The sequence below is a fragment of the Pyrgilauda ruficollis genome, unplaced genomic scaffold (genome assembly GCF_017590135.1).
Source record: "Pyrgilauda ruficollis isolate IOZ18807 unplaced genomic scaffold, ASM1759013v1 scaffold22, whole genome shotgun sequence".
Classification (NCBI taxonomy): domain Eukaryota; kingdom Metazoa; phylum Chordata; class Aves; order Passeriformes; family Passeridae; genus Pyrgilauda; species Pyrgilauda ruficollis.
The window spans coordinates 5,810,486-5,828,312 of NW_024521428.1; the positions used below are offsets into that span (position 1 = coordinate 5,810,486).

At 37.0% G+C, this 17,827-nt stretch overlaps 1 protein-coding gene across 1 annotated transcript in view; it reads left to right on the top strand.

Annotated features, from left to right (window-relative positions):
- GABRG3 (gamma-aminobutyric acid type A receptor subunit gamma3) overlaps window positions 1–17,827 on the top strand; it is a 288,817-nt gene that overhangs the window by 145,595 nt on the left and 125,395 nt on the right. The window contains exons 4-5 of the mRNA XM_041468500.1: window positions 4,730–4,950; window positions 7,308–7,390. Of these exons, the coding sequence (XP_041324434.1) occupies window positions 4,730–4,950; window positions 7,308–7,390 (304 nt within the window). The remainder of the gene's footprint in view (window positions 1–4,729; window positions 4,951–7,307; window positions 7,391–17,827) is intronic.

Sequence of the window (17,827 nt, forward strand, 5' to 3'; positions counted from 1 at the left end):
ATAGTAAAAACCTGAAAAGTATCATGCAAGAAATTCTTGCATGTTTTCCAAGGACAGGATTCTTGACATTATTGTTGCTGTTGTTGTTAAGAATTTTGAAAATGCAGAAAATGAGAAGGCTGCAGCAGAAGCAGCAAAGGAATACAACACTATTTATCCATAGTCATGGGCATCCATTACCTGACTGTGACAGCCTATTACATCATATTTTTCAGAATTAAATAAATGAGACATTGTGATAGGAGAAAAGCTCCATGTATTACCAACAATAGGTTAGCTACTCTTTTGACTGAAAAAACAATTGAAGATTTGAAAAGAATGCATTTTTCTCTGTGACTGCAGATGACTTAGACAATGGCATTTTCAAGGTGTTCACAATCATTAATCATTCCTACACAGCTGAAGGGCAAATAGTTCAGTGCTGACTCTTGATTATTTTCAAAGTACTAATGAAACCACATTAGGAATATTTGAAAATGTGAAAAAACAAAAGCTGAAATCAAGTAGTTGGAACTTTGACTGTCTGCAGCTATTTGCAAGTAATACTGTTGCTGAATCTGGCTTGTAGCTTCTGTCCACAAATCAGTGAAAATTAAGTAGGTAAAATTGTCTTTAGTTTCTTGTTCTCTACATAACCATGAAATGGGAAAATACCATCTAATTGTCCTCATCTCAGCCAATGTTTCAGATGGAGAACTTATAAAATTTGAATGGGAAGAAATGTTCTATTTGAGACAATTACTTGCATACTCTAAAGGTACAAGGACCATAATATGCTTTCTTGGTTTTAGGAGTTAGTTTTGGAAGCTGTGTGAGCATTGTCAGGTGTAAATTTACAATCCCATTTTCAAAGGTAACCTCATAGGAGGTGATGCAGAGGTTTTCAGTGACAAAATGTCACTTATAATTTTAAGATGATACTGAGTGTTTCTTGTACAGAAGTCTTGCAGGTAGAACAATCTGTCTCTTTACATGATGAAATGTAGAAGATAATGCATTCATTTAAGGTTAATTTGCAAAAAAAGTACTGATGAGAAATTCTTTGGTCATAAGTAGCTATGCAACATTGGGGAATAATAAAGAAAAAAAAGACATTTCACACAAAGATACACTGTAGCTGCCTGAAATGGGGCTTTATATTTTCATAAAATCAAACAAAATACAAATAAAATGATTAAGTTTTAGTGGGAAATTAATGCCTTTTTCAAAATTTGGCTGCTCTCCAGTGAATGCATCCAGGCACTTTGTGAATATGTGGTAAAAGTAGGAAAATCTTGGGTCTGTTTAGGTGGCATGGCAAACTAGGTGCCATTAAGACAAGAAAACTTAGTGACAGAACACTTTCCTGTACATGACCTCAGTATTTCACGTAGAAAGTGTTTTACCTTTTTAGCTACTGGGAGAAATCTTGTTTAAAATGTTGCTGGTTTTCACTTCTTCCTGTGTTCATTGCAGTAGTCAATAGTTGCTGCCAGAAAAAAAAAAAAAAAAAAAAAAAAAAAAAAAAAAAAAAAAAAAAAAAAAAAAAAGAAGGAAGACTTGGAAGATTATTAACAAAATTACTGGTGCATTGGTAGAACAGAACATAAAGAATATTGCTAGAGTTCTAGGATGCTGTTTCATTTGAGGCATCACATCACTGAAACCTGATGTCCTGCCTGAACTCTCTAAATGCAATTTCTGTGCTTTGTAGAGATCTAAAATGGCAGGTATTAGCTATAAAATGAAGAGTATTACTTTCTTGTGTCACATGGTATTAACCTGTCTGTAAAGCCAACATAGAAACCTTTCTTCTGGCAGTTTCTTGTTGGATGCTCTGTGCTGGAGATCACTGTACCAGCATTGTGCAGAACAGCGTATGGGAGCTGTTGACTTCACTGGGAATGGAGTATCTGTTGTCAGTGAAGATAGAGGTAATTTTCTGAAATATGCATAGACTTAGAACCATTAGAAGTGGAGAACCGAATGCCAGCTTCAAAAGTGACTTATTTACTTAGTTAAAGACTTCAGAAATTCCAAAGATTAATGTAAGGGATGTACTGATATAACATTCACTTCTAAAAGGGATTAAGTGTGAGAATCTCAGTTCAGATATTAAATGGAAATGTGTATTTATTTTTCATGGAAAAATTTTGGTTTTGTGATTTCTACATTCTGACTGAGGACTGTAAAAACTGTACTTTTTTTTTTTTAAATAGGGTTAAAGTTTTAAAAAGTCAATGCAACTAACTTCAACCAACTTTAGTGACTTTTCTTTTAAAAATGTTCCTTTGTTTTTTATCATCTCAGTTTGCCAAAAGAAAATGCAGGGTTTTTTTCAGTACTAATTAACTCTAGAAGATCTGGGAACCATTTAATTTGAATTGAAATTTTTTTATTAAGGCAAATGGAGTGGCCCATTCTGCAGGTATTTTGAATAATGATCATAGGTGGCATGTTCTAGTTGCAGCAATAAATAACAAAGATGCAAAATTGGAGTTGGGCAGTGGTGTTAGCATCACCCTGTTTCTAGGCTAATGTAATACTCTTAGCCAGAGTAGTTTACTGGAATAGAAACCACAATGTTACATTTACACTGCTGCTGGGGCCCACTTTGCTCAAATGTAGCTGCAGTACCTTCTCATGGAAATGTATTAAGGAGCTCAGGGTCTTTCCTTTCTTTTGGCAGAGTAGCAATCCTGAATAACTAAAATCCTAAAAATCACTAAATATGAATGATATACTAGAAAAGAATTATGGTTACTCCTAAATTTAGTCAAAATGGGCCATTCATATAAAATAAGCTCAGATGTGAATATCATGCAAAAACTTATCCTGTGAAAAGACAGCACTGTCATTAGCCAGCTGTATACACACAGTCTTTGGTTCTATAAATACAGATTCTTACATGTGGGCTAAGAAAAGCAACTCTACTCACTCAGCATTTGGAGAAACCCATAGACATGTCTGGCATATTCCTCTCTACAGTAGCTGAATCTGCCAAACACTTGTCACTAGACTTTCAAAGGCTAAAATGCAATTGATTTAAAGAAAGAAGATCAGTGCTGCATTTAAAACCTGGTACATTAAGGATGTTCTTTCTGAATAACAGAGGTACACTGTGTACATTACATTACATGCTTCAGATCTGTGGAGATGTCATCCATATGAAAGAAAAGTCTCTTCAGATTCAAATCTGTCATCTTCCCTGCAAAAATAAAGCTAATAATACAATGAGAAATAGTAGTGAGATAAGCTGTGAAGGAAAATGGTCCTTATTGCCTTTGGTAGCTAGGCTTTAATTCCTGAGGTAATCTACTGCCTGGTGTTTGGATACCTGGTAGCACCACTTATGCACCTTTTGATCATTTATCATCTAGACATGTGAGGCCCAGAGTGTGTTTTGGACTTGGATTACAGTGCCAGTGAATTGGGTTTCCTGGTGTTATAACATCAGCTTTGAAGGGATGGCTTGCCAAAAATGTAATAGCACAGGAGAAACAGGTGGCTCTTAGCAAAAACACTGTCCTCAATTCAGACTGCAAGCTCTACTAACTGTCTATAAAGAAAAAACCCCAATACTGTTGAAGCAATAGACAGAAAGAAATGGATTAAAAGCAAATTCAGGGTAGTCAAAGACATACCAGACTTTACATATAGCCCTAATTACCCTTTGTTCAGATATACCAGGAGTGCATCTACCAGGGGTCCTAAAGAGATGTTTTCCTTTGGATTATTCCCAAGCCCTGTATTAGCCTCTGTTGTAGAGCACACACTTTGTGTTACATCAGCAAACATCATCCTTGTCACAGCCCTGTGGTATTGGGAGGGTATTGCATGACAGACTCAGGTGGCTGTTTCCCTGAGGTTCAAAAATAGAGCAGTCCATTATTCATTTTTCCGTCTTTGAAAAGAGGAAGAGGAACACTAGCAAATGTAGCATGACCTTTTCCAGCCCCCAGTGGCTTGAATTCACAATTCAAATACAAAAGTAAAATACAATTTCTTCCATGGGGTCTTAAATGCATAAACCGTTGTGTTTATGTGTTCACCTATATAATGTTGTCTGCCCATGTGTACTTTAATTTCTGCATTTATATGTACTAGGATGGCTTACCTACAGAAATAGAATAGTAAAACATGGAGTAAATGGAAGGACAAATTTCATGTAAATTAAGGTATTAGCATATTCAGGGATGAGTGTTCAGCTCTTAGAATCAGGGTCTGTAAAGGAGCACATGCCTGCCTTTTCATTCTGCTGCAGTGTGGCCTGAGAAAGAGTGGCTGAATAATTGGTAGCAAATGGGAAAATTAATTTATTGCATTTACACAACCTCTTCCCTAAAAAGCATCGCTGTAATCAGGGGAATTTACCATTCTCTGTCTTATGTGTGTTGGTCCTGTTCATCTTTCATGTCTCTTATCAGCCCTATGACAAAGAAGTCTCTGTAAATTGTACCTTCTAGCTGTGGCTTTTCAGAGACAATGAAAAAGAATGTGCTAATGCTGAAATTGTTGTGGCACAGGACTAATGGAAGTGAAATGTTTGGCATGTTTCATTAAGCAGCTAGATACAAAAATAAAAGGGTGAAAAAAATGGAAAAAAATATTCCTAAGTCAGTAGAAAAAGAAAAAAGTTCTATTGGCCAGAACATACCCTGCTGATCTACACCAGAACAGACCTTATCAAACACCAAATAGTGTGAAATATGGAACTGACTTCAGTTGATGTATCGTGCTTTCTTTGCAGGAATATCAAATTGATATATTTTTTGCCCAGACGTGGACAGACAGCCGTCTTCGCTTCAACAGCACCATGAAGATACTGACTCTGAACAGCAACATGGTCGGCTTGATCTGGATTCCAGACACGATATTTCGTAACTCTAAGACAGCAGAGGCTCACTGGATCACCACTCCCAACCAGCTCCTCCGCATATGGAATGATGGCAAGATCTTGTACACCCTCAGGTGAGCAAGGTGCTGGGCTGAAAGCTTCTCCCATCTCTGGTGTAATAGTAACTTTCAGCAGTATCTTTGTTCTCTTGTGCTGTTTTCTTCCTGATGCATATGTGGCCACAATTTACAAATACTTAATTATTCAGGCATAGGTACTGCCAAGTTTAAAAAACAAAGTCTTGTCTTTCTATGAAAGCAACCTTGAGAAATAGGAAATATGTCTGTCTAAATTGTACAAGCTGGGGATTTTAGTGCTTGTAATAAAATCAGGAATATGTAGTCCCATAAAACCTGTCAAAAGCCTTTTTGATCGGAGTTAGATGCAGGGCTAGATAAAGCATTTTTAGATTCATGCTAATGCCAATACTTGATTCTTCAAATAAGTCATGCTGAAAGATAGTCTGTCACATCTCATCACAAGGGTGAATTGCTGGAGGAAAGGCTTTTACAGTTTTCTAATGTTTGTGATAAAATCAACTCTATGGTATTAGAAATACTGTATATATTTGCATTTTAAAAAGCCTGTGGAAATCAAAATATATGTTTACTTGTGGAAGAGATGAGCTGTTCAGAAGGGAGTTTTGCCATAAGCCATGTTCCACAACGGAAACTGTTTTAGAGATGTGCCTTTCACGCTACATTTTCTTCTGTGATTGTGTTCAGCCCTCTCGGTGCACCTGAGATGGCTGATCATGCTTGCAACTGCTGTTGGGCTTCAATACAAAGTCTTTGGAAAACAATAAGAGAGGAAATAAACGTCTGGAAAAGCTGTTGATATTTTTAGTGGCCTTTCCTTCTTAGGCTTGCTCTACTGTGAAGAGCTCTTGCTTATTTCAGTTACCTTTAGCTAAAGAGTTTGGGGATTGAGGTGTCAGTTCCAATATTCACTTGGTTGGGTTATTGGTTTTTTCCTCAGGAGATTTTGATTATGTGTTATGTTGTTTTTGTTTTTTTTTTTCTGTTAAGTTCTGTTTCAGTATTTCAGGCCAAATATTTACATTACAGTAGTTAGACTTACATACCTCTCAGTAAAGAAATTATTTGTTGAATGGACTACAAAATTTGTCTAAACCAGCTAAAAGTAAGTTAATACTTGACCCATTGGAGCATTTCTTCATCTTTCTTTGTGAAAGATGTTTTGAGTCCTTTTTGATCACTCAGGTCGACCTCCTTTCTACACAGGAAAAGCTGTTAGAGTCATCATTGTTAACACTGTGTAATTCAACCCAAATTTATCTGACCTAAGTGTCAGGATTGGTATGACATGGAAGAGGTAGCTAGTGTGTGCCCTGGTGCTGTCAGGTGTTGATGGGTGTTATGTGTACAGGAGGAAGTGTACAAGGTGCAGTCATGCTCCATACCTCTCCATCTTCTTCCCTGCCCCTTTTAGGGTGTGAATGCCCTCCTGCTGCAGCACTGCAAATCCTCTTCTAGTGGCAGTGCAGTAATTTAATAATAAGTCAATTTAATTCAATAATTAAATTCCTCACAGGTGACCTTTTCCGAGATAGAGTTTTTCTCTTTTTTAATTTTTTAGTTTTTCTCTTTTTTAATTTTAGTTTTTCAGAGTTTTTAATCTTTTTACTTAGTTTCCAAAAGGAAAAACCCACATACCCCGCATGCATGAATTGTCATGAAGCTGTGTCGTATTTTTTAAAAAAGACTGTACAACAAACTAGCACTTAATTCAGTTTCCCTGAGTAAGTACATTCACTTTATAGGCTATTAGACTGAAGATGATTGATTTTTATAGTAATTTTAAAATTGGCTGTGTTCGTATCATAGTTTGTTTTAGGGATGTCATGTAAAACCAGCTTTCAAGTAGGGATGAAGATGTTTCTGCTGGTCTGTTTGTTGCATCTGTACGATAAAAATGGCATATAGACATTTATTAGGTTATGGAGAGACAGCCTGAAGAAATTGAAAGAATTTTAAGTCCACACTATAAGTGCACATGGAGAATATTTTTATAAGTTTCTCTCCGAAGTTCAGATTTTGTGGAATTGCATATAACACGAGCCACATTTCCTGTTATTTTTGTAAAGAACAGTTGTTTTCATCTCAGAACCTTCGATGATGAATTGTCTAGAGAAACACATATGCACAGATTTCCTGGGATCCAGAAAGTCTTGATGATGTGTGTGAAATTATTTAAGATAATTATCACTGTTTTGTGTCAGGCCAACAAACCATCTGCAAATATTGTCTATTGTCAATAGCCAACAAACAGTCTGCAAATACGGTTCTTTCCTTTCAGGCCTTACTTATGGATATCAAAGCATTCTTGCATGATGCTTAAGGTTGCCCTGCCTCCTCCTCTGGCTGTTGCCTGTACTTCACACAGTAACAGAGCCTTGGTTTCTTCACAGGCTTACCATCAACGCTGAGTGCCAGCTGCAGCTGCACAACTTCCCCATGGATGAACACTCATGTCCACTGATATTCTCCAGCTGTAAGTGCTTCTTTGGTGCCTTATTCCTGTGTATGCAGGGGCATGAGTTTAATTCTGATTTCTGTCAGGTTGGTCAATTGTTCCATAACCAGTATAAGTTTAAGTTTGCTCAGATATTTAGGAAATTTTTGTTATCCTCTCTTGAACTTCTGATCAATGGACTTATGACATGCATTCTCCTGCAGATTTACCCTGTTATTTTTTTTTAGAATCAGACTTTTTAGCTGATACTATAGTCACAAACTCAGCAGATATTTGTACCAGTCTGTGCAATGTTAACTTATACAATCACTTGACATTGCAAATGAGAATTGAAACTACATTTTTCTGGCGGAGGTGCACAGCGTGGGGACATGCCAGCAATCTCTGAACATCTGAGTTTATAGCACATAGCCTGGTAATGCCTCTCTGTTTCATAGTAAAAATAAATGGTGCAGCTACTGTAAATCTCATTTTCCTTTTATTGCTCAGCTTTGCCAGCAGTCCCAATGTTGTGTTGTATGTTGTGTTGCTGGCATATTTAAAACCTTCCTAACGGACAAAACAAATACATGGGAAAATGTATGGAAAACAAAAGTCAGGTGAGTTAATTCTGGGGTCCAATATTACTCTAAGGAGTTATCTTCATACTGATTCATTTAAAAAACTTTGCGAGCTGTCTGCTCATAGGAATACCTGCACAGTTTTGTAATTTAAAACCACACAATGCAAAGGTTTTAAGAACATTTTTAAAAGGATCTCCACAAAAGATTTTAATCTTGACAATCTAGAAGACTCAGGATATGTGTTCTTCAGAAAGTGAAAGGAAAATGTATTGTTTTGTCTATCTATTTAGAAACAAGATTATCTCCCTAATCCCTTTTAAAGTGATAGAAGAATAACATTATTGAATATTTTAATAATAAATATGCTATTGTGATGGTATATATTTCTGTTTATAAATATTATACAAACTGTGATCCACAATCACAAAACAGATTTGAATTTCTGATCCAGGATGTATTTTCCTTTTTACCCAGGAATTTTTTTTTTTTTAATTCTGTCATATTAACATCTCCCTTTCCTCCAAAATTCTACCACTATGTTGCCAGGTTTTGGTTTTTTGTATGTATTAGTGAATCTGGGCAGAAATACACAGTTGTGTGTTTAATTCAGGTGTGTATAATAGATGCATATTCAACTGAACAAGAGGCAGATAGCTCCTGAAGGAGCTTTCCTGCTCATGAACACTTGTCACTGAACTCTATGCACTTCAGCTATCTTTAGTTACTACATAAAACTGCTCTTGTGGCAATCTGCTGTTGTTTTGTTGAAGTGCTGGGAAAGGTTTGTGAACTTAAAAATCAAATTCCAGAGATTTAAGGAAACGTACTAAATTTTGGTTGAAGTCCAAAGATACTACATAAATTTGAGTGCTCCTGTGATAGCAATATCCAAAGAAAGTGAACTCTGATAAACAGAAGACACTTCAATCCTTGCATTCCCTAATACCTAGACAGTTGCTAGCTGGAAGTAAGTTATGCTCTCTAGTTTTTATTGAAAGAGAGAGGATATCAGTAGGTACTTCAGCAGGCTCTCCTCCATGGCAAAGTTCCAGATTCATTATGTATTACAAATGTTCCTCCTAATTTTGATCTATTGGCTCATAACACTTACGACCTTTGAATGTACATGTGTTTCCATCAGACATGTACTACTGTCTATGGAGATGGAGATTACATTGGATAAAGCAGAACGTGAATGTATTACAGTTTCTGTGTGTGTTCTTTGTAGTTTCTTTCCAGGTGGAGGATCCTGAAGAGGAATGTTAAAATAATATTTTATAGTTTTGTCAACCTTTTTAGTCATGTTGACAACACGGGTTTATTTCTTTAGATTCATACTAAATTACATTATTTTTTCCTTGAACAGTTTTAATGCTGCTGTTACTATCATACAGGACATCTTCTGTATGATTAGTTTGTTACATAACTCGCTTGTATTTTCAGTCTTGTGTACGTTCACAGCAGTCTCTAGCTAGACAGCACTCAGTGGGACTCAGGAAGTGAATGACTGAGTGAATGCATGAATGATTTATTACTGCCTTCTGTGACAAGTTTCTGAAGGGACAAGCTGATTAGGGATTCCAAGATGTATGTCTTTGAATAAAATAATAACCTTTGTAGAATTCACAGCTCAGCTCTGCTTCCCCCTTCATCCCTTCTGTTTGTTCCTCAGCACACAGACAACTCTTTGTTGTTTCCATTGTAGGCAGGCACAAAGAAGTACAAGTTTCAGGAAATATTCCACACACCTTTGCACACAGATGAAGTTTAGTATTTGAAATTTCTGACTTATTATATAAATTTCCTTTGATATTCATAAATATGAAACTCATCTTAAATTCTTTCTAGAATATTTACCTCTAGTGCCAGCTAATTTGCACCCTAACCCTATTGTTACTCCAGGGACAGTTGACTTTCCCTCAGTGGGAATATTGAGCTCTACTTCATCTGGTTGTCAGGATGAATAAGATGAAAACAATGGCTTATCAAAAGGACCCATCTCAGTGTGCTAACAGTAGTTAACACCTACCCCTTCCTCTGGAGAATCTTATTCAAGAACAAGTTCTTAGAGCTCTCTAATTTCTTTTACAGGACTTAAAAAGTATTGAGGTAATCTGAAGCTCTTCACCCTGTGCAGGTTTTGTATGTGGGGTGACATGATGAGGTGACTCACCTGACGTATCAGGCCTTGTGGTCAGTGTGTGTCTGTAGTTGCTGTTCTTGTGTAGATGTGTGCTCTGCACACCGCTTATGTGAGAAGTTGATCCCAGTAACAAAGTGCAGGGCTGCTGTGCCACATGACAATTTGTGTCTGTTCCATGCACCAGATTGGTTTTGATGAACCACATGTGCCGAGCAGGATTTCTCCCTAATGAGCTACAACAAGGCATGGTATGAATGTGCATTTCCCTGTAAATGTGAAGAAAGAATCAATGCTGTGACTTGACTGCAGTGGAGCAATCTTGGGTAGATTTTGCTCTGTATGATCACTCTTTCTTCATATGGTTTTAAAGTACCATATGCAGCTATGTAAAAAAGTATTCTGACACTGTCATTCTTCATTTGGGTTAATTTATCCTCCTGAGCCAAGGGAGGCTGCTGTGCTGCTTTTGGCACTCAAATAGCACATTAAACTGTCTTGGTTATCTCTATTCAGCATTGATTTGAGCATTTTGGAAATACTCTCAGGATGCTGCCATCAAATTTAGTTTATTGAGGTAGTTAGGATTCACATAAACTTCAGGAAGGAAGAGGAGGTGTTCTGTCTGAGGGATTATACCAACACAAGAAGAAATAAATAAGATACAAGCAACAAAAGGCAGCCTGGGAATGAAAAGTTAAGCAAATTAATCGTGAAACTTCTTCTATAGGGAACTGTGGGTGCTCAAATATTATAACAACTCACAAGTGTTTGAACAAAGCACTAGAACAACAGTACATTGGGAGCCATCAAGCATAACAAGATCACTCTGTAGTAACAGCCATTACATTTTATTCTGAGGGGTAAGAGCATTACAGATTAAAAAGCAGGAAAAAGGGTCTGTATGGCTAAGCTACTTGAATAAACTCTTCAGCATTAGAGTTATCATGTGACTGTTTTCTAGCTAGCTTACATGGTTTTAGTTTTCCTTTTTCAGTCACTGGTGAAACTGTTGATTGTTCTGGATTTTCTTAATTTGGGCAGACTAACCATGCTGTAAATTAATGTGAGAATGTTTGCACCCAAAGCTGTGTAACAGTTAATTGTTTGAGGTCTTCATTTTTTTCACACCAGCAGAAACCTCCTCTCCCCATACATGTGCTCAGGATTAACTTGACACTCCTTCGGGTGACAGCATATGAAAGCCATGACAAAATGAAGCTGACAAACCCACTACACCTTGTTTTGAGCATCTAGTCAACTAACTTTTTAATTATGTCCGAGGAGGTTTGTGGTGGGAATGTGTGCTAGCTGCATACCTGAGGTCTGAAACAATCTGTAAGGCCATGCCTGGGGCTTTACCAGATGCAGTAACAATGAGCTGCAGTAACAATGAGCTGCAGTGCGAGATGCCAGAAAATAAAAAAAAAAAAAAAAAGTGACCAAATTGATTAATGGGTTTTCACTGGTTTATTTTTCTTTCTGCTGTTCTGATCAAACTGCAGATACAGTTGTTCATTTTTCAAATCACCTTTGACTTAGACAAGAGGAATTATGGCACCCTTTGTAGGCAATTACTGATCTGCTCCCTAGTGAGAAAGTCTAGTGTCCTGCCCAGTATTGGAGGATTGCTGCAAGACAGGAAGAGGTAGGCATGCCCAGAATGCCATTCTTACTGCAAACACCAAAATACTTATACAAAGGTTCACAAAGAATTCAATTACCTTTTGTTAATTTAAAATAGGAGAAAGCAAGATTTCCAACTATTGATGGTCCAGTTTGTTCAGTCAGGACTTAAACAAAATATTTTTTGCCTTTTAAATGTTAGAGTTGTTTTGGGGTATTTTAAAGTGACATGCAAAAGCATAGCAAGTATTGCAGGGAAAAAATATGGAAGGAAATGTGCAATGCTTTTAAAAGAAATTTATCCAGACCTAACATAGTGCTTGAAAGGAACAGATCCCATTTTTCTAAATATAAACTCAGTTCAATCAAATGTTCCCCCTTTGAACATGAAACCTCTTATGGATATGCAATCAGTACTTTGAGCCTTGTATCATTAATTTCTAACACAACTAGCTGTCATCACCCATTTTAATATGTTTCTCCTAGCCTAGAAAAGTAATTGCTGGTTTTGTGGAATGAGCTGTGCTTTGTTTCATCTCCTTTGTCATCAGCATAGTCATTAATACAGTCTGAAGGCAGAAATTTACTTCTGATGAAGAACAGGCCAGAAGGAGCACAGCTTAATGTTCATATCTCAAGAGGAGTTTCATTAAAGATGCTGGGAAGGCATTGTAATGTGCAGAAAGAGCTTTAAAACAGATCTGAATTTTCATCTGTGCTTTCTGTAATGGGCTGAGCCCGATCATGGGGCGTCAGTGGAATTCTCGAATCCAGTTCTTGTGATGAGCGTATTTTAGCTATTGTCACTTTTTCCTCCTCTAGGAAAGTAGGAATATTTGTATGCATCCATCCTTCTCTTCAGAAGACCATCTTTTTCTGAGAACAGTCAATATAGAGAGGTCTTATAAAGAAGAAGAAAGAAATATATTTATGGAAAATTTGTCCTTTGCAGTTTCCTCCCAAGCTCTGTATTTAGCATATGACTTTTGTCATATATGCCAATTAACGAACATAGTATGTGAAGCATATCTGTGACACATTCCTCCTCCTATTCATCTGCTAATTCTTCTCTTACACAGGCATTTCCATATATACTTATTTCATTTCCCCTCTTTTAAACCGTTTTAATTACACATTTTTTTCAAATAGCTTGGCTAGTGTGCAAGACAATATTCAAGGAAAATTTGATCATCCCAAAGATTTATGAGGTGTGCATGACTCACTAGGGGTCTTCTTTGCCTTTGTTAACCTGTGAGCATTAATATTTCTAAGCATTTTTTCCTTAGAGGCACCAATACCTACAATGACACCAGGATACAGTGAATTTAAAATAGGTGATAATCTTATGCAATTTCATTTTGTCATTCCAATAGCTTTTCTGAATGTATTCTGCTACTGCATTGCTCATTTTTAACTCTCCTTAGGTTTCATTAAAATTCCCTGAGGATGTTTCTTTTTTTACCTAACATAAGTTAGATTTCTTAGGAGTATTGTACTGTTTACTGGAGTCAATATTGGAATATTTATCCGATTCCTTGACTACTCACTACTGACTAATTCACTACAGCTTTTCTCTGTGTGACTCAATAAATTTCTCAATACATAGGAGACACTGCATTAAATATCTTTGGATTTTTATGACTCTATTTTATTGCCAAGCCAAGACTCATAATAATTATTACAAGTTAATTTTTATTGCAAGTTCTGCTAACTTTTATCTAATTTCTCAAATATGATGTATTTTTATGAAACTGTTCAAATTCATCCATGATGTTAGTACACTCAGTACTAAAATTATACTCTCTACATCAAATTTGTAGTAGATTTGTGCCAAACTAGTGCATATTGTAAGTATTATTTTGGCACTGCTGTTTCTGTTAGCATTGTGTCTCATTGTTTAAGGTATATTAGTGGCACCTTTTTAAATATTTATGGCTATATGGTTCAATGCTGGCTCCTAATTTATGCAACATGTTGTAGTGAAAGTGTACTATGGATGTTGCATCTGATAACCACTAGTACATAAATTATATTTCTTTGGTAAAAAAAGCAGTGAAACTTCCCCAGGGTCAGGGGTTGACTACTGCCTCCTTAGTGATCAGGCAGAACTGAAGGCTGTGGGTAATTCATGTTAATTCATTCCCATGCTCCAGTTCCTCACAAAGAGCTAAGGTTTTATACTGGTAGCAGACCAAATGTCTCTCTCCTTTTAAAGTGAAATTTTTCTCCACAAGATTGAAGGCTCCTCTGGAGAGGGAGCAGCTGCCATTACTTCCAGTGAAAATGAGACCCTAGAGTAAAATTACAGTAAGTGCTAATTAGTGAAGCCTAAAATGCTTAACTCATGATATCTTGAGGCCAGCACAGTCTTCCAGAGACTCTGGATTGATGGTAGGCTATTCCAGGAACCTGGCATCTGCCCCAGTTTTGCAGCGGTCTTCCAAGGATCCTCAGTGTCTCTGTTTGCCCTGCACAATTGCCTGAGGAAGATGGGATGCCCATGTTATGAAACAAATTCTCTAGGCAACCTGCTTCAGAGCAAAAAAAGGGCTGTTATTCCTGGATCTCAAATTTAATATAGGTGATTGTATTTCAGGGATAGGATCCCCCAGCTCTTACTTATGTTTATACAAGGAGACTGGAAGTCTTGAAAACCCCAGGTGCAGTCTAGCCTTTCAAAGCAACCAGTCCAATTTTTCTGTATTTTCTGTTAGTAAAATTAAAAAAAAAAAAAAAGAAAACAAAAACCAGCCTCAAAAGAATTTTAGAAAAGAAAAAAGCTGCCTGAGAGCCAGTTATTCAGTTATTTTTGGCAAGAATATATGTAGCTAAGTTGGTGTCAGAATATATGTGGCTAAGTTGGTTTCAGAATATAGATAGCTAAGTTATGATGTCAGTAGAAAATAAGAGAAAATGCTGAAGCAAGACGTGGCTGATTGCATATATGAAAGCTGAATGTATCAGCAACAGGCCCTGGAGTCTCTGCCATGTGATGGTCATTGTTAGTTCCCATGATTTCATCACAGATCTCAAGATATTCAGTGTGTATTTGAAGCTGAAAACCCTTCAAGCATCTCATCATGTGCCAATGTGAGTCTGTTTTTTTATCTTGCTTTTAACCAGACATTTGACAGTGTGACAAATGTACCAGTGGCAGAAAGAAAATAGTTTTAACCCTCAAATGTAATATAAGGAACATTTTAGGAACTTTGTGTTTCTGTTATTGTTAGTTGCTTATTTCGGTCTTTGATAATTGGTTTTCAGATTAATCTGATCATTAGGGAGGGGCTGGTCCATAAGCTGTGGAGTCCTGGCAGTCCTGCACTTGTAAAATCATACAGAGCTTGTATTTGTGATGTTTAGAGCACCAGGAGGAGACAGTCACAGTCTTTTGCAACATATTTTCTAACATAAGGAATGACTGATTTTGACTCAATTACATGACTGGAAAATGTAGCCATGTTGTGCCAACCTCTAGCCATCAATGACTTTTAGTGGCTGCAGGCTGTCCGCAGGGATGGGACAGGAGGGAGATGCAAGGGGTTCCCAGCCACGCAAGAAATGGACAGAATGTCTCTGAAGAATGGCCTTGACTGCATCAGCAGCTTATGGGTAAGATATAGAGACCAAGGCAACAAGGGGAACCTTGTGAATCAGTAGAAATCCCTCAGATATTGCCCTCAGGGACAGATCTGACAGATGTCTAAGGGTGCATAGATTTCCACAGATTGCAAGAATTCTTGATTCCCAGGCAAGGGTCTTTCATAATTATCTTAATTCATTGAAGAAATTTCCAAAGACACCTTTTACAATTCATGCTTCATTGTGTGTGCGCAGATGTTTGGTATTCCTTTCTTTGGAGTGCTGCAAATGTTGGTGTAATTAACTGCTTTTATTCCTTTAGCCTCCCTTAATGTAATTGAAATGTACCTCATAAAATATTACATAAAATGTGAAATTACAAGTCCAGGTAGCCCCTGCTGAGCAACCTAAAAGTTGCAACATATCCTTTCTCCTACTCTAATTTGCACATTTCCAAAGGCAGAAGACAAGCTCGATTGAATTCAGAAGGTTCTAGCTATTTTAGATCTCTAGTACAATAGATTTCATATTTTTAAAGAAACAAAAAGCATGTAGTTTTCTAATTGCTTTAGTGGTTTTAAAGAGCGGATCAGAAAAAACAAAAGATTGTGTTATTGTCTTCCATAGTTACCTCAGTGGCCACATTAAAAAATTACAGTAATACATCTCCAAACCATGAGAACTGTATGTTTGAACTTACTGGTCTTCTTATAAGAAATTAAGAATTGCTGCAGAATTTCTTCAAATGATAAAGAAACCTCTGGGTTTTTGGGATTTTGAGAAATAAAAGGTAACAAACCAGTGTCAGATCCAGAACAAATACCATATAATTGAGAAGAAGAGAAAAGGAGAATGAAGAGAGACCAGAGCTTCCAAGGTCAGCCAGAACACCTGCAGTACTCCACAGAAGTGTAACAAAACCAGTGAATATTGACTCTCAGATTAAACCCATCTTGGCTACAGCCCAGCCGATGCTTCTTACTTTTGCCAGGCTTGGCTGAGAGATGATAATGGAGTTAGTAGAAGCCATTAAAGCTTTACTTGTAACAGACTCAAAATATAAGGTGAAAACATGAAGTCCTCGACTCATTAGCCTTGCCTTGTCAATTTTATTTACTTTTAACACCACCTGGAAAAAACAAGGCAGCCTGGAAACATAAAATAAAAAGCCCCATCCTTTTCTTGCTTCTGGTACTGAAAAATTCATGGAAAAACAAAAGCCTATCCTAAGTGCTTCTGGAGCTAGGAAAGGAGAGTGAGGCAGTCATGCAGCTTTGAATGTTCTCTTCACAGAGCTAGAAGACAATCAGGGAAATGCCCTGCTCATCTGTTCCTCTAAGAGGAACGTTGCTGAAGTTTGGCTGGCTCTATCCCTTGCTATGAGGTGCAGGTCGGCCTCCTTAAAAGGGATTAACTTTGTGTAAAGGGCATGCTGTATAACAGATAATAACATTTTAATCCTTTTTCATAGTTGGGTAGCATAGTTTTCTGTCAAAACAATATATGATGAGATTATGCCTTTTCCTATCAGACAGACAAACAAACAAGTGATAAGTTTTAAGGGGGGAAGGTGGGAACACACATCAAGACATTAAATTTAAATCAAATTTTAACTAAGTATTTTTATGTTCTCCCATAGGATGTAGATTTTTAGTTGGTACTTCAAGAAACCTTGCAATTTTGTGTATCTAAGTAGAGAGATTTTTTCTGTGGAATGGAAATTACGTTATGACTTAATGTTTGGGTTAGCCATGCATATTAAAAAGTAATTTGTTTTTCCCTAATTTTTTATAATGTGACTTCTGGCAATTTTGCTACTAATCTATTAAAACTCAGGAAGAGCTGATTTTTCCATAAAATCTTTTAATCAGTTTTAAGAAAGTAAATATAGAGAAGCATGTAAATTAAAGAAGTTCACTCTGTTCTGAGGTGATTTGCCAAATCAACAGCTTGCGCAGGGGACACTGAGTTTCCTTCTCTAGCTTTTTCTACCTGAGCTTCTTTCACAGGAAAGCCAAAGGAAGCGCTGGTGTGTGACTTTATGGGGTAGGAGAATGGGATAGAAGAATCTAGGAGCTCAGAAGTTCTCCCAGCTCCATCAGTTGCCATGTCACCTTAATCAGATTATTTGTTTCATGTATACTGTTGCTTTTGTTCCACTTGCTTTGATGTCTCTTGATAAGTACTGAGAAGCAAGGCCAGCTGTGCCTGTCTCTTCTGCTTGGCCAGCTCTGAGTGCATCAGTACATGGAAGGTCGCAGTCAATGCCTTTTTTTTTTAACTCTGGGAGCCTCATTTGACTTCAGTGTTTCTTCTCTAGGAAAAAAACCATCAGTGAAAAAGCAAGAATTTTTTTAAAACAAATCTGATTATCAGGAAGTGGAATGAATTGCAGTTCACAGTATTTAAGTCCTTCATCAATATCTTTCTATTTTCATCCTTAGTGACACTAGAAAAACACATCAGAGCTGTTCCATGCTTGCCATGGGCCTCTTACGCAACAAAGTGATGAATAAGGTTCCTAGACTTGGTCCCTAGATCAAG